This window comes from Lissotriton helveticus, chromosome 7, assembly GCF_964261635.1.
Source record: "Lissotriton helveticus chromosome 7, aLisHel1.1, whole genome shotgun sequence".
Lineage (NCBI taxonomy): Eukaryota > Metazoa > Chordata > Amphibia > Caudata > Salamandridae > Lissotriton > Lissotriton helveticus.
In genome coordinates, this window is record NC_136068.1 from 1,284,402,549 (window position 1) to 1,284,427,962 (window position 25,414).

At 44.8% G+C, this 25,414-nt stretch overlaps 1 protein-coding gene across 2 annotated transcripts in view; it reads right to left on the bottom strand.

Moving 5' to 3' along the window:
• The window catches only part of CASKIN2 (CASK interacting protein 2), a 277,560-nt gene that overhangs the window by 140,440 nt on the left and 111,706 nt on the right, over positions 1–25,414 (bottom strand). For both annotated transcript variants that reach the window (XM_078654526.1, XM_078654527.1), the window contains one exon: positions 6,213–6,264. In XM_078654526.1, coding sequence (XP_078510652.1) covers positions 6,213–6,264 — 52 coding nt within the window. The remainder of the gene's footprint in view (positions 1–6,212; positions 6,265–25,414) is intronic.

A 25,414-nucleotide genomic window follows, 5' to 3' on the forward strand; every position in this document is an offset into this window, starting at 1 on the left:
CTCGGTAGGACTCCGAAAGCAAACCTTGTTGATGTTCAGCCATCCGGTGAAAAGCTGCTGATGCTCAACCGTTCGGTGAAGTAGTTATCGGACGATATGCACAGGAGGCAGACTGGAGCGGACCATGAGATAACAACAAAGCTGACGGCTGACAGGAGCAAACGATCCAGCACATACTGCGTGGACTTGCGCAGTAAAAGCAAACAAAATGGAGGCACGTCGTCACGTTAGTGCCGGAAGGCTCACGGCGAAGATGCGCTGTCCAGAGACGCCAAGGAGGAGACAGCGGCAGAGGGGAAGACGTCACACAGGGCAAGACGCTAGCTCCACTAGGTAGGTAAGAATGTGTGCGCGCCATGGCAGTTGATCTATTAACTTGTAGGAGCTCAACCGCCTCAAAGTAGAACTAAAATAAAAGTACAGATAACATCTCAAATGTGTCCCCTCTCACTGCAAAAAGTTCCATACACGCTGTTTGCAGACGCTAAAAGTCTTAGAAGTTGTGAGCAGACACATGAAGAACAGTGCTGGCTGTTGTGAAGGGAGTACTGCTTGCGCCCGGCGCGTCCATGAAGGCAAAAATTCACACGTGGGAGAACACAACTGTCTCACAAGTCCCACAGTGAAATGTAGCGAGGGCGAACTGTCAAGGTGTAAAAGCAATAGAGACACAACAGGTTGATCAGGCCAGCTGGGTCACACACGCTTTTAAAGCTGGAGGCATACAATCTCCAGATGACAGCAGGATGGCAGTTTGTTCCTTCACAAAACAGACGCCCAGGGTGCAGGCTGTCCCAAGTTGAAAAGGACACTGGTGGGGTTTACTGGGCGTTACTCTGATCTCCAGGAAATCGACTTACTTGAATTTAGGACAGTCCTTGGTTTCTTTATAGCTGGGTTCCATTTTTCCTTCTTTGCAGCGTAGATTAATCCAAAAAAAACGTCGCCAAATTGTGGTACACAATGAATGATGCGTAGTCCAGTTGTAGTATAAGATCCCTCTTTATTGACAGGTAGGTAGGTGGCAGGTTACAGGATAGTAAGATATAAGTATAAACCCCACCAGGAGAGAGCTTCCAGCTCCTCAGCCTGAGATGACCAACTGACTCTCTAGTTAGAGTCAGGCACTTAACATTCCATGATGTCACAGGACATTCTGATGCAGTGGTAGAGAGGGAAAATACATAGAACTATTTACCACAAACAACCCAACAGTTGGGAGACCTTGCCCACTCAATCTCCAGGACCCTAGGCAAAGATGCCTCGGACGCAAGATAGGGGATAACTTAACGGAGAACAAAGGAGGGTTTTCCACCGGCAGTAGAAGATGTGGGTACCAAGATCGCCTAGGCCACATAGGAGCAAACAGTATTGTCTGGGCTCCATAACACTGGATCTTCAATATGACTCAGGGAATGAGAGGTATTGGCGAAAAGGCATAAAGCAGACCATGTGGCCACTATATTGAATCCACTCCTCAGGGTTGAAGACATGGTCTAGCAAATTAGAGGAAAGAGGACATCTTTGGAGAAGGCAAATTCATATATTAATAGAACTTCCTATCTGAAACAAATCTAATGGAATACTGCCTGAAACAATAGGGGTCAGTTGAAGGAATTTGGAAGAAATATGCCCAAGAGACACAGAAGATGCAACTCTTCTCATTGGAATATTTCCCTGGGTATCTTGGATAAAGCTGGAGATCTTATTCTCCTGGTGATTTATATAGCTCCTTGCTAACCCATGGTCTGTTCTCTCGAAAACATGCTGCTGATATATGGGAGGTATGAAACAGTTTAACACCCTTAATACTGCATGAAGATCTCTCCAGTTGGATGACTGCTCAGCCTCTCAAGTCCATGAGCCAAGAGATACTCCAAAGTCACTTTGCAACCTCTCAGACTGTAATCCGTTGTGAGTATTGTATAAACACAGGGATCTAGGGAAAGTCCTCAAAGGAGATTCTCCTCCCGAAGCAGCCATCCCAAGGAATTGTTTAGAAGAGGGGACATCTTTAGAACTGTGTTGTAATACTGAGTAGCTGGTGCCCAATTGGATAGAATTAAATTTTCCAGAGGCATTAAATGATGACGGGTCCAAAGGACTAAAAGAGCAGCTGCTGGCTTCTATCCCTGCAGCTTAACTACTCGTGTGCTGGAATTGCTTCTTTCTGTATCAAAGTCAGTAGATTATTCTGAAGTATTGTTATTCTTTTCTCTAGTAGGAATGCCATTCCTATGTCCGTTCTGAACTGATAGCCAATAAAGGATAAGTTGTGCAATGGTCGGAGCAGAAGTTTCTCTAATTTAGAAGGAATATGTTCCTCATGAAATCTGCAGACCTCCAGTATCTACATGCTGGCACTGGAAAGAGAAGAGATGGTGATAAGTCAGTCATCTGGGTAAGGAAATAGGCACATTTCTCAAGAATGGAACTCTGCAACCAATGGAGCTAAAACCTTTTTGAAAATCCTAGAAGCCGAAGATAAACCAAAGGGAAGAATCTGAAACTGGAAATGCTGTTCTTCCACCATAAAAAATATCTTTGAAGCTCCCTAAGGATTGGAATGGGATAGACATCCCTTAGACTTTTGCATCATTAGGAAGTGCTGCATATATAGAGACAAATTACTCTACAGCACTGTCATCTTGAACAGTATTTGTTGAAGGAATTTATTTCAAGCCACAATTGGCTGGACATCTCTGACTTCTTTATAAGCAATAATATTAGGTACAATCCTTCATTCTATTGAATACGAGTACAGGAGTAACTGCATGTTTCTGTAAACAAGACTTTATTCTATTAAATAGCTTTCTGTTTGACATAAGAAAAGGGTAGAGGAGTTGCTTTGAAAGTCTCTTCAGTGGTCTGCACCAGAATTCTAGAGAATATCATTCTCTTATAATATACCAGAACCATTGATCTGTTCCAGAGGTTTGTAGTTTCTCGACGAACCGCAGAATTCTTGCACCCACTGGAAATTCCTGAGGAGGAGAAACTGGGGAATAGTCGAGCCTTTGAAGGTGGTGAAGAGACTCGAGGTAGTTCTTTTCTCAATAGAAGGCCTTCCGCCTCAGATCATACCACAAAATAGTCTCCTTGATTGTAGGCCTGAGGGCCCTCTACCAAAACTCTCGGATTATGCATAAAGTGTTTTAATGCCAATTGGCGATCATTCCCCATGACACGACTTGCCTTGGATACTTTCTCTTCAGTATCTACCCACTGCCTGACATCCTGTCCATCAGCCAGGTTACTTCTCTCCTGTTTAACAGCCTTGTGTACTGCATTATCCTCAACTTACCACAGAAGATGAAGATATAAAAAGGAACTGAGAGCTCAGTCTCCTGTAATGTGTCTTCTAAATGTTTTCACTTAGAGCAGCACATCAGATTGCTAGCTGGATTCCTATTTCTGGAACAGGGAAGACGCTAAAAAGCAGAGTAGAGGCTTTTACAGCCCCATTACGCATCCTGTTCCAGCATCTTCACATTGCCTAGCAAAACTGAGGTGCATAAAAGCAGGAAAATTCTGCTGGCTCACAATCTAGAGAGTATGTTAGGAGCCCTCACAATGGCATCCCTGCCAAATGCCCACAGTTGGACAGGCTGCTACTTTAGGCATTGTGAAGACCGAAATAATGGTTCTATAATCAAAACACACTGGGACAATGCTACGGCCCATTCTTGCACCTTCTCAATGAGTGACAGCACGACACCTGGAGCACCAGTCACAACCGCACAAAAAAATACGTTATAATCTCACCTACATATCTAATCGGAGCCAGGGATTTTGTCCGCAGCAGACACAACAAAACCGGGAATGGCTAGGATCATGGAAGAAGGTATTGGGAGTAAAGGAAGGGGTAAGAAATCAATTATATAACTAGAAAGAGGGAAATTAAAGGGAGGCCTGTCCACAGGGATGGACCGACATTCACATAGGTAGGACTGGGATGAGGAAGCATACGCGAAGGTATTCATCCCACCCCCCCTTCTTTGGAAGTGTGGAGATATAAAGCAAAAACCACCACGGACTAAAAGGACCTTTTAGTGTCATTATTAGGGCTTTGACATGCACTAAGTAGCGCTACACAGAAGGCATCAGAGAATTTCCTGCAAATAGCAAACAGCTATTAATTTAAAGAATGCAAGTCTTGGCAGATGTTGTGTTTAATATAGTTATTATAAAGTTATGCTTCTACTACTGGCAAACTTCAAAAGCCAACATTTCTTTCCTCTGGCATTCACCTTGCTTTTTCTCGGCAATTTCAACAAACCCCAGTTTGGCATAATGGTGACCAAGCTCGAGACAGGATCTATGCCGGTGCCTCAGGTTTGTCCCAGAAAATATGCTGAACTTGATCCAATATTGACTCTAGAGCCGGATGAAGAGCTAGCGAGGCAAGACTCTTTCAAAGCCAGTAAAAAACGGCATCTTCTATCCATTTTCGAATAAGACATTGTCCTTGAACTTGATTGACTACATTTCGTCAAATACCCAGGGTATACCGCAGGGTGCACCATTAATAAAAACATTGCTGCTTGAAGCTATAGACATCTGGGCCCTACACCCACAAAACACAGTGCAATAGGTCTCGCATTACTGAAAGTTTGAGCCATTGACGTTGCTAATAATAATGCAACGCCAACAGCTCAAACTTTCAGTAATGTGAGACCTATTGCATTGTAAATGACTTTTTTTAAATATTTATTTACTTTTGAAGCAATTGCGGCACCCGTGCTTTAGTTTAAGATGTTTAGAGCTACAGCACGGGTGCCGCCATTGCTACAAAAATAAACCAATGGAAAACAAATGGTGGCAGCATGCCTTTAAGAATGTTTTATTTACTTTTGAAGCAATTGCAGCACCCGCGCTTTGGCTTAAGATGTTCAAAGCTAAAGCGCGGGTGCTGCAATTGTACCAAAATTTTTTAAATTTTTTTTTAAAACCACGTGCAGCTGAATGTGGCGAGCCACAAATAAGAAAAAAAAGGCACGGCTGCCATTATTGCAGCTGAGGCGTGCTAAGCTCATTAAAAAACAAAAAAGTGTTACAGGAGAGACTGTCCTGCTTGCAACAGCAGAAAAGAAAGGTGCGGCCGCCATTATTGCAGCTAAGCGTACCACGCTGGTTTAAAAAAAGAAAAAAAAACACTGAGGGAGAAAGTGCAGGCTGGAGAACGTGATTTCAAAAAATAGTGCTCACAGGCTGTAATTAAAACATGTAAAGTAACACCATTGACAAAGGACAGTAACAGGAGCTACCTGAAAAGATGGGCGGGAAAATAGGCGGAGCTTAAAGTCCATATCTGAATACATTAGGGCTTGAAGAGACAGCACAAGCGCTGCCTAGGAGAGACCTAAAAAAAATCACAAACACCCATGTCCTTGCTGCTTGCTATACATTGTCTACTGTCCTTAATAAGCAATCCTAACAGCAGCAGATGTGCATCTATCTGTCATATTGTTCACTTCAATTCTCTTGTTTTGTTATATAATTCTGTTTCCCAAATGACTGCTTATCTTGCAGAGTTACGTGTTTAATCCTTCTTAAGTCAACTGAAACCCGTTATGGTGTTTTTCTAATCATACAATACGCTTACAAACCTGCAAAAAAGATTGTGCAAAAAGACTGTGTGCAATTTGGTATTCATCACAAGTCACCTGCAAATGCAAACAGAACAGGCCCTGGCAGTGACTTCCAGGGACACATGTAGGTGCCCAGAGCCAGACAGATGTAAATGGACAAGTTAACCGGTAGTCAAACAAGCAGGAAGAAACAACCGAGCAGCCAGTTACAAACAGGCACGCAGGAAGGCAGTTGCGAACAAGGGGCTAGCAAGCAGAAGCAACGAGGCATGTAAACAGGATAATAAAACAGGCAGGCAGATGCAGTACTGAGTGCAGGCAGTGCATCTACCTTCAGTTAGCAGATACAGGCAGACACTGGTGAAGGAAGATCCAGCGAATGCATAGCAAGGTTCCTGGCATGCAGAGGGCGGCCAAGGGGGACAGTATCACAACAAATGAGCACATGGGAGTGCCACACAGACACTCCCTTTAGCCTCAGAAAAGCACTTCCGGTATAACACTGGAGCGGACTGATCACACACACACATGTTGGTATGAAAAGAAGGAGCACCGAGGGGTACTGTGTGCTGATAGGAGGAGGCATGGGACATGACTGATCGCGGTCAGTTGGTCACTTACCCATCAGAGTCGAGGTGGTTGACATTCAGTCTCTTGGTGGATCCCAGGAGCTCTGTAAAGAGAGGGGTCGAGATGTGAGCAATAAGGTTTAAGACTCTCCCGTCTTAGAAAGAACATAGTCAGGACTAAGCAGCGCGCACCGTGCACACAAGCAGGGCTAAGCCATGGTCCCCATGTAGAGTCATGCTAGTAGCACCAGACCAGGCAGGTTATCTGGATCCACCCTTGACCCGATTAATCAGCTCAGGTGACTAGTGTTACTCCTGAATATCCCATGGATGACCCTACCAAGTGCAGTTTTGTTCAAGTCACTTAACCAAACATTTAGGTAGCAGCACCATAACATGAGGACTGATAATGTCATCCCTCACTTAAATCAATGACTCTGGATGTAGTCAACCAAGGACCACTGAATGGACCAGTGACACATGACAACAGTTGTCTACTGTTTCTCCAGAGCTGGACAAGTTACTTTGACCCAGCCCGTTAGGGTCATCCTGTGCTGGACCAGTGATTTGTCATGAGTACAGTCAGATAAACTATAGAAGTCAAATCAGTGTCTCCCTTAATAGGTTCCTTAGAATTGAATCCAAGGAATTTAAGGGCTTTATTTAGACCTTGGTGGGCATGGAAAATGAGCGTTGGTCGCCCTACCCTCAACAGAGTGGGATGACAGTCCTTGTGACCTGAAGCACCCAGGCAAGCTTTCTGCCAGGTCAGTGGCTCACACCGGAAGAGGCAGCTGAGGTTCCGCTAATGTAAACCTGGTGTTTCCCAGACTCTAAATCTAGGGGGTCATTAGGATAGCGGGCGGACTTAGTCCGCCCGCCATCCTATCGGTGTTTGGGACCACCCGCCATAAGGGTGGGGGTCCCGTGGGGGGGATTAAGATGCGCCCGCCACGGGCGCATCCTGCATGTTTAGCATTGTGGCGGGCTGTGCTCTCAGCACCGCCCGCCACAATGCTAAAATTGCACATATGCATTTGCATTAACAAAGCAGCAGGCACCGCGCGGTGCCTGCTGCTTTGTTAATGCAAATGCAGGAGGGTTGCAGGGGGGTACCACAGGTACCCCCCGTGTGCACCCCCACCTGTCCTTCACTCCGGGGGCCCGCAGGGGGCCCCCGAAGTGAAGACTGCATGGGAAAGGCATCTGTTTTGGGCAATGCTAATATGGCTGGTGGTGTCTTATAGACACCGCCACCATATTAAACCTTTTCCACCCCGGCAGCAAGGCGACCGGGGCGGAAAAGCAGTGGACGGTCTTTCCGTCCGCCACGGTCCCCCCCGCCATCCTAATATGGCGGGGGGATTTAGGTGCGGATGGCGGGCGGATTGCCCCCGCCAGGCTGGCGGTGGCTACCGCCATCCTGGCGGGGGCAATCCGCCGGCCATCCTAATGGGCCCCACAGTGTGGGAACCACAGTTATGGCCAGGCAGGAGCAGCACAGGCTGAGGGCGGTGCTCCCGCTCCGCCAAACTCTAAATGAGGCCTTTAGTCTCTTCCATGCCTTCAGTCAGCTACGGAAGACAACAACGAGACCTTGGTGTTGTATACACACCCTATAGCAGGTGAGATAAAAACATGTGGCGGCAAATGTTCCCAACAGTTGTTTTTTCTTGTATAGGCGGTACCCTTCATGCTGCCAGTCTCCAAAATGCACCCCAACTGTCTTTTGTCTTATATTTCATTCTACACAGTTCAAATACATTTTCTTTCCACAAAGTACCCTACTCACGTCAGAACTATACGTGCAAATGTGCTTGAAATGTTGCATCCCTCTTCTCTCTAGAAGGTCAGTGCAGCAATGAACCATAAACTTGAGCTTCAGCTCTGCCCTCTTGCTCTAGCCCCCATCCAAGCATCTACCCAAAGGACACTCACTCATTCAATGTCAGTCCACATTTGGCCTTTTGGTACACTCTTTCCACAAACTTTAACTTAAACCCGTCTCCTCTATTAAAAAAAAATCATTTATATTAGGGTTTAGGCTTAGCATGGCAATCAGAGAAAATAATATATACAGGAGCCTTATACAATAAAAGCTGTATTGTGCTCACTGAACAGATCCATACATGGTCAGCCACAACATGTTTACATACAGAAGGAAAGTCTGAAAATAATGCTGGATCATTTGCTTATTTGAAGACAGCAGTATAATACAGTTACCAGAAAGAGGTTTAGCATGGAGCCTTGGGGGGTAGAGAGTGCTTGTCATTAGGGACAGGGAGTTGTGAACAAAATAACTCTGGGGTGATGCTGTGTAGGTGAAAGTGATGCACAGATATCGCCCAATGGGAGTGGTGCGGGCGTGGGGTGTTAACCGGAATCTATAAGAAGCCAGCATGTAGTCAGTCTGGGTTGGGCGGTCAGTCAGATATTTATGGCCTGGGCGTGCTGGTGGAGTCATCGTCCGAGAGCAGGAGTAATCGCCATTTATCATCTAAGAGGGAACAGTCCTTGCGGATCCGGCTCCAAGCAAGCCCTACTCTTCATAACAACCAAGGTCCTCTCAGTGGAGCACAGCCGAGTGTCGCAGGTCACTCTGAAAATAGATTTAAGGACCTTGGGTGCTCGATGTTCACACTGCTGTCCTTTTCCGGTTGAGATGTGCAACTGAGGCTCAGGAAGGGCTGCTAGAAAGCACAGCTTCATCCACAGAATTTACAGAGCAGTGCCCGGTACCCTCAACACCACAGCCACTTCCTCAAGACCTCTAGTGTGGCCGTGGGACTGTCCTGGGACTTAACTGGTCACCCAATGGCAGAGTTCTACTCTCATTTGAGGATCCTTCGTCTGCCCTGCTTCCCAGCCTATGAAACTTAAGATATTTGTGGGCCTGATGTGAGCAGCGGGTTTAGCATGCTCTCTCACTGGGATTCCCAAGCACAGGGCTCCCTTTCACTCATCAGAGCAAGAGTGACCTATGTGAATTGAAAACTCAAACAGAGCTATAACTTGCACTACGTTAGAAAAGGACTGGCGCTGCTTTGTTGATCTCCACATGCCAATATCTAATGTCTACACACAGCTCAATGCTAGAAGCGAGCATGTTTCCACCTGCGTTTGGAGGCATTTCCCCTCCAACCTAGTTGACTGATCCCATCCTCACCTTTTCATTCTGATTATTAGCCAGCCCTCTCCATGCAGGGCAGCTTTCTACACTGCTCACTTCCCTCTGGACTCCGGACTATAAACAACAGAGGATCAGGCAGTGAAAAATAATTATGAAGTTCTGAACTTCCATCTTTACAACGTCCGGCTGGTGCATACGTTTTCTGCAGTACCCACAAAATGACATGCACCTCAACAAAACACTAAATAAATACAATTGGTTAGTGAACCCATGCTGGACCAGCGACCCCCTATGTATACAATGGACCTATGTTAAGCTCTCACTCTAAATCACATAAGATGCTTCCATGGGAAAGCATACTTCCAAAATAGAGTAAAAAAATTAGAAATCATGGTCTACAAACACACTTTTCCGGATTAGAATTGTAAATTCAAGCCAAACTCGCCTCCCACCTATTGTAGAAATCATCTGAACACCGAAATTTTGTTAGGTGGATATTTTTTAAATCAACATTTTTTTATTTTGAAGCCTTGCCTAAAACAGTGCATGTGCTGTCCGTTGCAAGACATTTTGTTAGCTTACAGCCCGCCCAATGTTTACCACTGGTTGGGCTCATTATCAGGTAATTCGCCTGCTTCCTATTTGATGGCTTGGGTGGGCTTCACAAACCTGTTGTGACTTTATCCCTCGCTCTGGAGCATGGATGCATTACTGTATACACAGCTCTTTTTTTCCTGGTGTCACTTTTTTCTTGTTTAGCATTCTACGAAAGGTTGTGTGTTTTACAGCGGTCTCCCCGTCCCACTTCCATGTTGCTCTATCTCGCTTTATGCTACTGTGTTTTCTGTCTCAGTGTTGTTCCGTCTTGCTGTGCGTTTTCCGGCCCCCACTGCCAGTTGCTCTATAATCGCCCTGTGCAATGGTTCCATCCACCATGGTCTCTGTGTTGCTCCGTCTCGTAGTAAGTTTTCTTGCTTCTCCTTTGTTGCTTCTGTCCCACATGCTGCTTCCCCCACGTCCCCCAGAAGTGAAGAACACACGATTAGAAACAGTCCCGCCCATACATGTATGATGATTTCCAAGATGAAAAAAATAACTTGCAGCGGAGTAGAAGCAAAACTGATTTTCACGGAGCACATACTTGCCTGCCAACGTACAAATGAACTGCACCGTGACAGGAGGGACGGGGCCATGGAGAGGGACACGGCCTTGGAGAGGGGTGGGTTCTGGTGCCAGGAACCATCTACGAGGCACTCTGCCCTCTCACCTGCCCCTCCTCCACAAAAAAAACAACAACAAAAATCAAAGGTTCATTGAGGCCGTCGCCGATGATCTGGGGTGTTTTCACACCTTTTAATGGAGATGGCAATTTACTGCCTCCCAAAACGAGCTGGAAACCCACTGTTTACAGTGGTTTTCAGCTCATTTTCCCTGCCACCGTGTGATTTTGGCTCCTTATCGGGTGACCGTGTGAAGGGTCCGCAATCCTGGGACACCAGGTGGTAGCATGTGAGTTGTTGGGTCTACCAGGGCTGCTTTAAGTGGGCCGGTTCTCAGCGGTGCTGAGCACTCGCAGTTTTTAGGTCAAGGACTCCGTCGCACTGCTGTAAGCAGTGTGGGCGGAGCCCAAAGATTTAATGTTTCTCAGAGGGGACTTGGATCCCGCCCTCTTCTCCATTGGCTGGCCTAGTAAATGCTGGCCAGCCATTGGAGGAGAGGGGCGTCACTCGATCCAAGCCCCGTCTTTTTTAGGTTCTTTCTACCTGTGACGTCATCCGTCACTCACCAAAACACGTCCCCGATTCCGAAAATCACCTCTCTCAGGATTCACTTTCTGGAGCTTCACTCGCCTCTCTTAGATCTGAACCCCTCCCTGGCGTCTCGTTGACTCTTTGATGCCCCCCCTCCCGTGAGGTCTCACTCCCCGGGTCTCACCCACGGCTCTTGCCTCTCACTCACCTCAGTGAAGCAGGCGCTCTGTTCGCCTCTGGTCCTCTGCCTCCGGCTTGCTTGGAGCTCCCTTCTTGCAGGGGGAGGGTTGCCCCGGTCTCTGCACCCCCTCTCCGCCTCCGCTGCTCTGCAGAACTTCAGACAAACTTTACTCCTCACAGGCATCCTCTTTGTCTCAGAACCGGTGCCTCGCATCTCGGATACTCTATTTTAGAGCAGTCTCTTTCGAACGTACATCCTCCTTAATAGATGTCTCTTCTCTGTCGCAGTTCTCAGCTCTAAGATCGCTCCTCCCTGCAATCTGTCTCTGGGGGTTACTGTAGCCTCGGAACCAGATGCATCTATCACTGTCGTCTCTCCGACGGAGGAGGACCCTCTCTGAGCGGTGTCAGCCCTGCACTAGAGACTCTCTGGGTTAACGTCCTTCCAACCCTCTCGCTGTCACTGCTGTTTCGCCTGGCAGTCTCCCTCCCACTTAGTCCCGTTCCTCCTGTGCAGGGCTGTCTCGTCCCCACGCCCTCTATCGTTGATGTGTCCCCTGGGTGTCTCTCTTCTCTATACAGCACTCTCCTAAGTTAGCGCTGTTGCATCTTCGAGTGCTTCCTACACTACTGTCTCTCAGTCTCCTGGAAGACTCTTTGCACGACTGTCTCTGCCCCAGTTTCCCCTCTGTCACTGCGCTCTCTTGCCTCCCTCGCACCCGCTCTCTCTTCCGGGCCCAGCTGTTTCTTGGCACGGGTCCCGCAGAGCCCCTTTCATACCCCTGAACTCCTCTCGGATTGGCTGTCCCGCTGATGATGGGATGCTGCTTCGTGACTCTGCCACGGTAGGGTTTCCGTGACGTCAGAGGCCGGGGCTGCAGAGGGTAAATCACAACTCTGGACTCAGACGCGTCTCCCCTCCCTTGAGACCCTGCCCTTATCTGCAGCCCATCAGGGCAGGGAGTCAGATTGCACCATGGGGGAGTGGGGGTAGGATCGCGGAGCAGCGAAATGTGAGGCAGGCAGGCGTGCCATATGGATGTGTGTTATTATGTGCATATGCTTGTGGAGTTATAGGCATGTTAGAATCGATGTAGTATATGCGTAGCATATGCAAGTTTCTATACGTGGGCATGCCCATGTTATATATGTCGCTTATTAATATAGTGATATACCCATAACATTGCCTGAAATTGCTGGTGGATATATATATATATATATATATATATATATATATATATATATATATATATATATATATATATATATATATATATATATATATATATATATATATATATATATATATATATATATATATATATTACCTACTGGCGGTCGCCAGTAGGTATATATAGTTAGGATTTTTTCTCTATGGGATTTTTGAAAATTCTATGTCTAATAACTTTGGCGTTTGTGGACGGAATTGGCTGAAATTTTCAGGAAAATGGCACATTTTGTTTCTGAGCAGCCCTTGAAAATTTGGGGGGGGTTCGTCAAGGGGGGGCCGAGAAAAAAGGGGGGTCCCAAAACGTGTTTTTAACATTGAGTTTTCCATAGGGCGGTTGGCCTCACTTTTAGCCCGAACGGCTGAATGGATTTGCACGAAACTTGGCAAAATTGTAGGGACTGGTAGCCCGATGTGCCTTTTGTAGGTCTCAATATATGTGCTCCAGTGGATTTTGAGAAATTAACGTTTAAAAAAAGATATATATCTGTAACAGCGGACCTGGCAGCGTCCCAGGATGCGTACTTTTCGCGCAACGGAGCTTTGTGAAGCGAAGCTGATTGGTTCTCCGGCGTCTGTCAACATTCCAAAAAGTCCGTAGCGGCCGCCATCTTGTCTCTCGGTAGGATCGAGAGACAAGAGGAGGTCAAAACAAAGGGGGAAATAACTATAAGGGGGCATAGTAGATCCTCGCTGACCCCCTAGGTTTGATGTGGAGGTTTTAAAAGGGCCCCGCGGGGCAAAAAAAATAAATAATAATAATAATCGAACGGCTGAATGGATTTGCACGAAACTTGGCAAAATATTAGGGACTGGTAGCCCGATGTGCCTTTGCTAGGTCTCAATATATGTGCTCCAGTGGATTTTGAGAAATTAACGTTCAAAAAAAGATATATATCTGTAACAGCGCTCCGCTTCGCGTAACGGAGGTTTGCGAAGCTGATTGGTCATTCTGTCACTGGGCTATAGTTGGGCTACATCTGGCTGATATTTGGGCTACATTTGTTTTTTTGTGTGTCTGGCGGCCATCTTTGGGCTACATTGGGCTACATTGGGCTACATTGGGCTTCATTGGGCTACATTGGGCTACATTGGGCTACATTTGGGCTCCAACATATATATAGGCCAATGTAGCCCAATATATATTTTTCAAAGTTAATTTTCGTAAAAACCACTGGAGCATATATCTTGAGACATAGCAAAGGCACATCGGGCTACCAGTCCCTACAATTTTGCCAAGTTTCGTGGAAATCCATTCAGCCGTTCGAGCTAAAAGTGAGTCCAACCGCCCTATGGAAATGAAGGAAATGAATGGGTAATTTGTAATTAGCAAATAGCTAATCGCAAACTAGGAATGGTAAAGAATCGCTATTTATTCCTTAAAGTTCGCTATTTAGGAAATGCAAAAAACTTTGATGATACATATGGCGGTTCATCTCTAACAAGATAAGAAGCATAGGGATACATTTATGATGACTGGCGCATCACCAGGGATGTGTTAGTCATTCTGTGCCGCTGTTCCGTCACCTATGGTGTGCTGCATTTACAATGCGGCGCATCATGGGGCAAAAACAGCACAGATGCGTGATGTATCTGTGCCGTAAAGGTGGCGCATTGCTGGAGTTGTATCGCAAGTGTGATGAAGCTCCAGCAAGGGTCGGGGGTGCCCCTGTCGCAGGGTTTCTGTTCTCACACAGAACTGTGGACAGAGGATTGGAACCTCGGCGAATTAGGGTGTCCCAAAACTCACGTTAGTAATCAAAAACTCCTTAGTAAGCTAGGTACAGTGTCACATTGGATATAACAAACTCTCAATGTTTAGACAATCCAGAATATGAACTTATAGTACCTCAGGATACGTGGAACTCATGAACAGTCGGTCGTTATATATTTCTTAGAAACCAGAACATGGAGTTAAGAAGAACACATGTGTATTTGAAATGTTTATTTACTAATGCCGTCTTCTCAGGCGTAGTATCTTAGATAATACAAGTACACATATTATCAGTAGCAAAATTACCAGCATAGTTACTAGTACATAAAAAGCGAATGGTGATAGTATGTTAACATGCTGTAAATGAATAAGAGTTAGCAACACTTATAAGCAGCCGCGGGCCGTGGAGGGAGTTACGGTGAGGCAGGGAGGCGGGGAGGGGGAGAAGCAGGGTGGAGAATACAAGTACACATATTATCAGTAGCAAAATTACCAGCATAGTTACTAGTACATAAAAAGCGAATGGTGACAGTATGTTAACATGCTGTAAATGAATAAGAGTTAGCAACACTTATAAGCAGCCGCGGGCCGTGGAGGGAGTTACGGTGGGGCAGGGAGGCGGGGAGGGGGAGGGGCAAGGTAGAGAGGGCTCCACCCTGCTTCTCCCCCTCCCCACCTCCCTGCCTCACCGTAACTCCCTCCACGGCCCGCGGCTGCTTATATCTCACCCTCCCTAATACACATATTATATTATTTGCTAAGAAGGTCTCTTTGTGTTGGTTTAGGGCGTGCCCATACTTTAGTGTCTTAGATTTGAAGGAATCACATCAGCATACACCAGCTCTCTCTTCATGTGAACCGCATCAACTGTTGTGTATGTGTGTTCGGCAAAGCAATATAAAACCCGCCTCATGCCCAGAATTGGCAGAAGTTGCACTTATGTTATGAGTATGAAGTCGTGGAGCTCAGACCTCATAACAATTCTGTATCGTGTTGTTCTTGAAACTTTAGCACTCGCTGTACAGATATAGTTTAACAAGCAAAGCAGATAGTAGAGCAATAACATATTATTCTCATGTAAACCACAATGAACTACTAGGTGGAAAGCTAAAGCAACAACTAAGTGTCGTGTGCAGAAGTTGCAAAAAAGGAAAAATGGCGTTTAAACCGGTAATGAGCCCATGCTAACTTAACACGGTGTAAAGATATCCAGGGCCTAGATGACACCTCCCCATGATCCGGAAACGAACTGAATAAGATAATAGAAGTGCCATCTCATGAGAGCAGATTGCAAGTTTATATGTGGACGGTCCGCAAGGTAAAGCATTAAAAACTAGGAAAATTTAATGCTAAAGAAAAATAAAACAGCCAAGTACTTTATCGAGTCTTAAGCCAATAGGCAAGGTAAATAATAAAAACTTGACAAATAAGTCAATGAATTGTCAATGAAATGCTAGTACTCAGCATATCAAACATGAAAAAGGTCTATGACATAACTGTGTATGCAAAATAAGCTGCAACAGCCTCCAATAGGAAGTCACCGTCTTCATCCGAAAACAGTTCAGCCATCCAATTTAAAAGCGGAAAAGAACATACGTGCTCTCCCAGCACCGGATCCTCTATCACCATCAGAGGACAGCTCGGTGGGTTTTCAAGAAAGCTCTGTTCCAAGAAAGACTGTGCTGCCGCCAGTAAATTCCAGGGACCAAGTAGTCCATGCATCAATGCCACAGCCATAATCCTTTCGCCAGGACAAACCAACTCGTGAGTAATGATAGGAGTCATCAGCTGATTAAAGTCGACGTCAGGAGAAACCGGTCCGCAGAGACACAAATCAATGGCCCAATCGAAATCACAGGTCAGGCAGTGAAATACAGGCTGGACACAGGTGAAGTAGGAGAATCGAAAAGATAATCCATATGCCGTGCTTAATATCGCCAACGGCATTGTGCCATAATATTCTAGCATGCGATTGCGGAACAGTGTCAGCAGCTGCAGGGTGGGAGGTTGCATAGGAGGGACATCCATATTTAAAAATGTAAAAAAGCACAAGAGCGTCCGCTGGTAATGCAAGTAACAATGCCAATCCACGAACCAGAGTGGAGAAAATAGAATGAAAGGAAGCAGGGATGACTCCAAAGATTTTCTCAAATGAAGTCACGAGACCACTGGTAACAACTTTAAAAAAGTGCGCCAGGGCCTTTGTGGAGGATGCGTTAAAGATAGTCGGAACCATCTTGCTGAAATTGAAAGGCAAATCTGAATTGAAAAGGGTCTGCACCTCTGTACGGGTGTTCGCTATGTGAAGCACGAAAGTTTCACGGGCCGAACTCAAGGCCACCTCTCTCTGAGACAAAAGAGCTCTTATTCTTGCCATGCCGTTGAAATCTGTCCCAAGGTTGGTATTTGTGGCCAGATTGAAAACTCCCTATGTTCATGTGTGGGAGGAAATAGAACATTTCTGCAGCAAATAACCCGTTCACTTACTGTTACGATAAAAGGAATACTTTTAATTAACTCAGAACAATCTTCATTATTGAGCATCAAATAACTACCATTTTCCAACAACTTGAACGTGGGGATGATAGCAGGAACTGGCGTGCCTTGCAACAGGCAAGCCATATTTGGTCGGTGTTTGTTGCATGAACCGTGTAACTGTATGTGCCTACACATTAGTGAATGATCTGGCATCTCAGTGCATTCCTCTCCATTCAGATAAACTTCTTGATCATCTTTGAAACATCTGTATGTGTATGGAAGCGACCAGACCTCATGAAGAAAAGCACTACCTAAAGGTTCATAACGACCTATTGGTATATATTTCATACAATTTGAAAACGTATATAAAGCAAAAGGCAGCGTTATTAAACCGTGGATAAGGCACGTTGCCAAAAAACCCGCAATCCTCTGCTGATGATGTCACTGAGCATGTCATGAATGATGTAATATGTGACATCATCAGCAGTGGATTACGGGTAATAGTATCTCTAGTTTACTCCCCTATAGCTGTCTTTCTTTTAACATAAGTGTCTGTTTCCTTCCCTTATACTTACTGTTTTTGGTTCGCTTCCGGTTCGCGTACCGGCGAGCGAACTGGGAAGCGAACTAAGAGAAATAGAGGTTGGCACAGTTCCAAATATTGTACCAATTTTTTAATAACGGGGAGGTAGTTCTGAAAAGAACTTTTTTTTTATTGTTTTTGTTGTTTTATATTTTTTTTATTATTTTTCGGAACATTTTTTTACTTTTTTTGAATTTTTCTGAACAGTTTTATATTTTTTTGGGTTTTTCTTGGAGGGGGCAATGAAAACGATTCATTGTAAAGGGCTCAACAGGAGCAACAAAACAAAAAAAGAAGTATTTATTATTTTGGGCGTTTCGTACAAACTTGCATATGATAGTCAATAGCTCTGTTGATCAGAGTGATGCTTCTTTCTCCGTAGGAAATGAATCCATCGCAAAATACGCAGATGTGTTTTACTTCACCAAATTTCATTTGTATATTTGGCACCATCTCCCTGCCCTCTGGTCCCGTTACTTCCGGTACAACAGATCTTCTGGCCATAATAGGGAGATTATCTAGGTCGTTCCGAAACTGTGCAGCACTGTAGTTGTTAGGATGCCACCTAGTCATATGGCGATGCATTGTGTAGTTTCCGAAACTGTATTTTTTCTCGGTTCCTCTGGAAGTCTATCTTGACATATAAGGCAAGTTACGTATCTTGCATTTACTTTTTTCTGACCTTTGGGAATTTTAAAAAATTGCCAAATGAAGTTTTCTTTCCGGTGAGACGTCCTGGGCTGCTCAGGCAAAAACTGCCTCTCTTCGTGCTCGTCGTCCTGTTCCTCTTCTTCCTCTTCTTGTTGAATTATAACTTGAGCAGGTGGTCCACTCTTCCTTGGATGTGGTGGAGGTGGTGGGGAAGCACCAGCTGAAGCTACTAAAGAAGCCATTGCTCAGTGATCACAAAGGGTCTTTCTCTCACAATGATGAAAGTCAGAGTGAGGAAAGAAGGAGGGATTTTCATCATTTGGGAAAAACAAGAGTTCTCAACCAATCAAAAGTGTTCATTTTAGATTATATGACCTAGTCTTACATCATTAGGAAACCAAAAGTGAAATGAACCAATGAAAAGTGTTATTACCAAGTCACATGACTTGCTGTGTTTACGTTAAGCGCTTTGCAGGGCCTCCCGGTTTGCTTCCAGAAACCTGCGCTTTGCGACTCGCTTCGCGTACCAGTTCGCTAACGTAGCACGTCATATGACGTATCACGCGACAACGTGAAACGTCATGCGGACGGGAGGCGTCACGATGTTGTTTTCTAACGCGGCACTTGCGGTAAAGAAACGTTTACCGGCTCGCGGTCTATTTCGCGGCATCAAGGTCAGCTAACGGGAAGCTTCCCGATTCGCGAAGCGGGAACGAAGAAAAAAAAATATTTAAAAAAAAAATTATTCATAAACATATAAAATATATTTTTGGATTTAAAGAAGAATACATTTTACAGCTACAGATATTAGCTGTTAAAAAACCAATGAAATTCACAGAAAAAACCATAGGTTATAGACCATATATAGTTAGGAATTAGCATTTACAAAACCTTGAAAATTCACTGAAAAAACCATAGGTTATAGACCATATATAGTTAGGAATTAGCATTTAGAAAACCTTATTTTACTCACACAAAACCATTGAAATTCCATATATAGTTAGTTGCACTAACTATATATCGCGCACCCGCAATCCACTGCTGATGATGTCACATATTACATCATTCATGACATGGTCAGTGACATCACTGATGACATCACTGATGACATCTCAAATGACATCACTGATGACATCATCTAGTGTCTGTGTGTTTTTGTAAAGTTTAAATACGTTTTACATATTGAAGAATGAGTGGATGTATGGAAGACTGAGTGTGTGTGTGGCTGGCTGGGAGGTGTGTGACTGTGCATATCAATGTGTACTTGTATCAGTGATTGTATAAGAGAGTAAGTATGTGTTAGTATATGTGTGAAAAGTATGGTGTTCTGTGTTTAACTATAGATGAGGAAATCGAAGTGTGATTGATTCTTCACAGGACTGACTAGGTGTATGAGTGCATATGATAGTGTTCTAATAATAACTGACTGTATGTATGAGTAATTGTATGGGTGAATGAGTGAATGTGTGTGTAGACGTACGAATCAGTGAGTGCGTATGTAGTAACTGGTATTGGTGTGTCATGATGTCATCAGTGATGTCATTTGAGATGTCATCAGTGATGTCATTTCAGATGTCATTAGTGATGTCATCAGTGATGTCACTGAAGTATGGTGTTCTGTGTTTAACTGTATAAATGAAGAAATGGAAGTGTGATTGATTCTTTACAGGACTGACTTGGTGTGTGAGTAACTCCATGGATGAGTGGCAGTGTGTGACTGTCTGCATAGGTGTATGAGTGCATATGATAGTGTTGTAATAATGAGTGACTGTATGTATGAGTGATTGTATGGGTGAATGAGTGAATGTGTGTGTAGACGTAGGAATCAGTGAGTGCGTATGTAGTAACTGGTATTGGTGTGTCATGATGTCATCAGTGATGTCATTTGAGATGTCATCAGTGATGTCATCAGTGATGTCATTTGAGATGTCATCAGTGATGTCATCAGTGATGTCACTGACCATGTCATGAATGATGTAATATGTGACATCATCAGCAGTGGATTGCGGGTGCGCGATATATAGTTAGTGCAACTAACTATATATGGAATTTCAATGGTTTTGTGTGAGTAAAATAAGGTTTTCTAAATGCTAATTTCTAACTATATATGGTCTATAACCTATGGTTTTTTCAGTGAATTTTCAAGGTTTTGTAAATGCTAATTCCTAACTATATATGGTCTATAACCTATGGTTTTTTCTGTGAATATATATATATATATATATATATATATATATATATATATATATATATATATATATATATATCTCCTACTGGCGGTCGCTAGGTCGGAGAGCACGGCAGCCGGGAAAGCTGCTGTGATTAGGCACAATGAGACAATTTGAGTATTGGTGCATTACTCCTTTTTAAGAGCACCGTTGGTACTTTGTTGCTTCTTGCTTGGATGCAAATAAACAGACAGTTTACGTTCAAACAGAATCAAACCACAACTTATGCAGTATGAAGTGTGAGTAGGTAATCAAGCAGCACAGCTGGGGTGCTGAGCTGGACACTGAACGGGCAAGCGCCAAAACTATTTACAGAGAGCTTCTTGGCAGCTATGCTTCAAGTAATCAAGTAATCCCCAGAGAACGAACAGTCTCAAAAGACTAGGCGCCTACACCGTGATCTTGGCCCTTTTTGCAAATCGACGGGTCGCGCCACTAAGAGTTAAGGCCTGAGGTACTCGCACTTGCTCAACCTACGAAATTTTTACTTATCTGTAACCCTAGTAACTAGGTTGGACTGTCTTTATCTGTTATAACTGCTTGAAATACAGTGGCTGCCATGTCACAAAACATTCAAAATAAACTTTATGATTTAATCATTTTTAATTGACTGCATCAGCCGTGAAGATGTAAACCAGGGATCTTGAATTCCTATAGCCCGACGCCCAGGACTTTAGTTTGGGGTCAAGGGCAACAATTTTTAATGTGTATTTTGACAAGTAGGCCCAAAACCCTACAGCACAAACCAGTTGGCTGCCAGTTTACAGTAACACATTATGGATCAGGGAAGGGCATTGTCTCCAGTTAAGGTAATATTTGTTGTGTTCATGTGTTAATGCTGTTCGAACATGTAGTTAGGGTTCATTAATGCAATGTGTGGATAGCTTTTTTTGTAGGTGGCTCTATGTGTAGGTGGCTCTATGTGTGGGTGGCTCTGTCTGTGTGCGGGTGGCTCTGTGTAGGGGGCTCTATGTGAATGACTGTGTGTGTGGCTCTGTGTGGGTGTAAATGCAATAGGTCATGCATTTGCGAGCGATTAAGCTATTGGCATTGTAAATGACAATGCCATTTATTTAACGATTAAGCTATTGGCAATGTAAATGACAATGCCATTTATTTATGATTTAAAAAAAAAAAGTCATGAGCAATGCCAATAGCTCTACCTTTAATAATGCCGAGACCATTGCATTGTAAATGCTGGTTTAAAGGAGGCCTCAAAACGGGTCTCTATCGGGCTCTGTTTTGTACCCCAGCACAGGCGTCCATTTTTTTCCGGACTGCAGTGACAGCAGTCACATCATGTGCGCGTGCTCATACTGCTCACTTCTCACTAGTGGAGAAGTTAAGACATGACATCATGCCAGGTGAGCGTTGTAGACGGAAGGAAAATCCTTTAAAGAGAGTCGTTTTCTCTCTGGATTTTCCTTCTCTTTTTGAAACTGAGGAACAGTAACATTGTCGTGGTGCTAACATGGTTTTAAGTTGAAGCTTTTCTGATATTATATGCACTCCATAGTTGCTGCTTATTTATCTTATGCAATTAACAACCCTTGACAAATCCAATAGTCCTGACTTGTAGGTATGATGTTACTTGTTGACATATATCTAGATGCAAGGACAGAAATAGCAAAATACAAGTCGGGCGGCTCACTATGCTTAGTACAGATTTTTAGTTTACGTGTTTTTAACCCACGCCCTTAATTACATTGGCCACGCCACTTTGACAGTTTGTTCATCCCACTTAGAGCCCTGGGGGGTCTACACATATCCTTTGTCAAGGAACAGCAAGGTCCAGTGTATTCAAAGAAAAAACATTAGTTCAACTTTAAGATAACCGAGTACTAAGCACACGGAGTACTTACTACAAGGACATTTATGGGAACAGCCACCAGAGTGCTAGTTTGAGTGTATCAGTCATTAAATACACATAGCACATACAAAGATCGTCAGGGCGCGAGGGCACACAACACATTTGGTTTTAAAGCGACGTTCAGCAAGAAGCACGTCACAATTGAGACAGGCCTTTACTTATTGGTAAAACGGGGTTCGGCCTCTTGGTAACCACTGGGGCGTACACCTGCTCTCGGAAAAAATGCTGTAGCTCTATTAAACAGAATGGAGGCGCCCAGTTTATGTATAAATTAAGGGCCACTGGAGGGCGCGCGAGTCTCTGAAAGGCATGAAAAGCTCAGGAAGCCATTTACGTGTCAGGATTTGTCGAAGGAAAACACTGTTTCCCTCCTGATTCCTACCTCCCCTCCGAGCAACATCGAACCCGAGACAAGTTCACCGGGAACGACGCAATTATAACAGCACATGCCGAAGAGTCGTTTGACTGCCTGGTAGTAAACATATCTGCAACTTCAGGCTCTGTTATAATGTGTTGTTGTAAGACACAGGAGTGAGTGCACGCACTGGAAGTGTGCAGTAAAACCAAAAGTGTTCATGGTGATCCACTGACCTCTGACCATCGCAGCCATGATAGAGGCGACCTCCTTTCTTACTCCCGGCCTATTTACTGAGGGCTACAGATGAGCGTGAAGTAAACACATAAAAAAAACAGGAAACAAGCAATGGTCGTCATTTTGCAGCTGCAACCCCCTGATTATCTCCTGTTTAGGGCCAAGCCCTTTTTAGGTGGGGGTTCGCCTTTTAAACAAAATAAAATATTTTGCAAGCACCTGCAAACAAGCTCAACGCAAGCAAGCACATAAACTTTAAAGCTATAAAAGGGGGGAGGTTTTGTTACAATCAGTATATTTTATAGCCCTGCCCCAATAGCGGGGGACAGGTGTAGTGATACAAGTGCAATATTACACTGCATTCTTGCAAGTTCAGCATCATATTTTAATTTAATTGAGCCTCTACTCAACCCAGCCACAACAAGGTATAAGAGAATGACATTATAGTAATATCGTATTTGACACCTCGCTTGTTAACAGTTCTCTTAATACGACAAACATGCTTAAGCGGTAAATATACAGCAATAAAACAATAAAATGATAAACTTGGTGGAATACGGAAAATCAATTAGGGGAAAGTCCAAGGAGAGGCTTGTTTTGCAAACACACAAGCACTTGACACTGACCAGTAAACACTGCTAGAAAGGAATCCTTTGGACAAAGTTCCATAAAGAAGGAAAAGTGGAAAACTTCCAGGAAGAGAAGGCCCTGGAACCTCTGGGAGTGAGAGGCAGGTGAAAATTATGAAAAAGGCCTTTTTTGAACATCCCAGTAATTTGGTGTAGTGTATGTTTACGTTATTGCACAGATTTAACGCCTTCTGTTCATGCTTTGTCCTAAATGACCGCACAGCAGCAGTGCATTTTTCCTTCATTGGGGTTCAGAAAGACCGGAATCTCCTAAGAGGGCCAGCAGCTGGTATTCCGGGTCTGGAGACCAGCAATAAAGGTGTGATGTCCCAAAACGTTAATGGTTTTGCCGCTGCAGCACCTTTCCCCATCAGACCTATCATTGAGTACTCCTCAATCTTCCTCTAGAATTGCTATGCTGATTTAAGAAACTGTTTTTTCGGCATCATGTAAAAAACGAATCCGCTTTATTTTCTCCTTTTTCATTTTTTTTCAACATTAGATGAAATCTCAGAACAACGGCACTAGACTTTCGCCCCTAATTCCACACCCACTCTCAGCAACAGTAATAAATGCTTTATGCCCATCCCCCTGCTTCTCACGACACAGACCTGCTTCTCACGACTCAGGACTTAGGAGTGGAACCCAAGAACTATCGTACTCTGAGGAGGGAACTCGAGCATATATTTGACCTTACTAGATCAACATACCTAAATTTACAGGGATTCAGCCGCCAGCACACTTCCCATACACAGTATGGTCTCCGATCCCTCTACGGCTTCTACATTATTAAAGGTGTTGTCATAGACAAGAACCACACAGCTAAAACATCACCTGCTTTTTGGGTCTCGCTGTAATGCATCCGAAGGATGCATGTGTCCAGCTGGAGACGTATAGTTATCAGTCTGGGGGGAAGGAGGGACAAGAAAGGGTACGCGCTTTTTTCCTGGATTTGTGTGCGCGAACGCGCACGTTCCGTCCTGCGCCGCGCCGTGCACTTCCCTCCCATCAGCCTAACGCGCATGCATGCACACAGACACACACACGCGCACACGCACTTACACAGACACGCAGGCACCCAGACAGGCAACCCCCTCCTCCTCCCCCACAGTCACACACGCATACACACAGACTCCAAGACACATACACACACGCACGCTCACACACATACACAGCCCGCCGCGCGCGCACACATGCCCCCCCGCTCTCGCAGGCCAGCAACAAAGCGAAGCCCCACTCACCGGCTTCCTTGGTGCAGCGGCTCTCACAGGCAGCAGGACTCTTCCTCCCTTCTTCGGCACCGGGGCGCAGGGTAGGCTCCTGCCTGCTCCGGTGCTCCAAACAATCGCGGCTCTTCCGTGGGAGGCGGGGTAGGCTCCCGCCCTCCTACTTCCTGTTTCCGGTTGTCCCGCCTGGCCTGCCTGACTTCCTGGTCGCAGGCCGGCGGCGCGAGCTCTGGACGGACTGCAGCACGCGAAGATTTCCCTGCCCTCGCAGTTGTTGTAAGGTAAGAGAAAACTGCAACGAATGCTTAACTTGTTTAAATTGGGGGCTCTCACATCTGTGTCCTTGTGTGTTTCAGTTGCCATTGCTTCTGCTTACAGGTTTCAGAAAATCATGAGTTACGTGCCAATGCCAAGCGCGCTTTTCCCGTTTGGTCATTTCTTCAGTAGGCTTATGGTGTTTATTTTGATTTTGATTTTACTGTGCAGTGTTGGAACCTTTTTTCGAAATTAAGATATAAAGAAAGACTATTATGGTGAGACGTTTCAGGAGGCTTGCGAATTCTCAGCAGTCATTGAAGAGAGTTTAGGAAAAGAATTGTGGCCTTTTAGAGTAATGAGAATTAGCTTCAAGGAAGAAGTTGATCCAACTAAGTGTTCGTCCTTCACGAAGTTTGGCATTAATTTTCACCCATTATGAAGTTTGGCATTAATTATTCATTCAATGTTGTCTCTGCTAATTAGCTCAGGGACCTCCGCTCCGTAACATTTTGTGAACCCACAGATTCGCAAGCAGAGGACGGGGAATAGCGATTCGATTGAAGTGCACCGGTTTTCATAAGCACTTTGTCCACCTTGCACGCCTGATGCCCATCTGCTGAAGTAGGAGTCCAAGTACAATCGGCCCTTTCTATGCCCCAGCACCACGTGACTACTCTGGTTCAGCGCGTGAGTCTCGAGCCTTCGTCAAATCCACCAGTCAGAACGGAAGCGTATA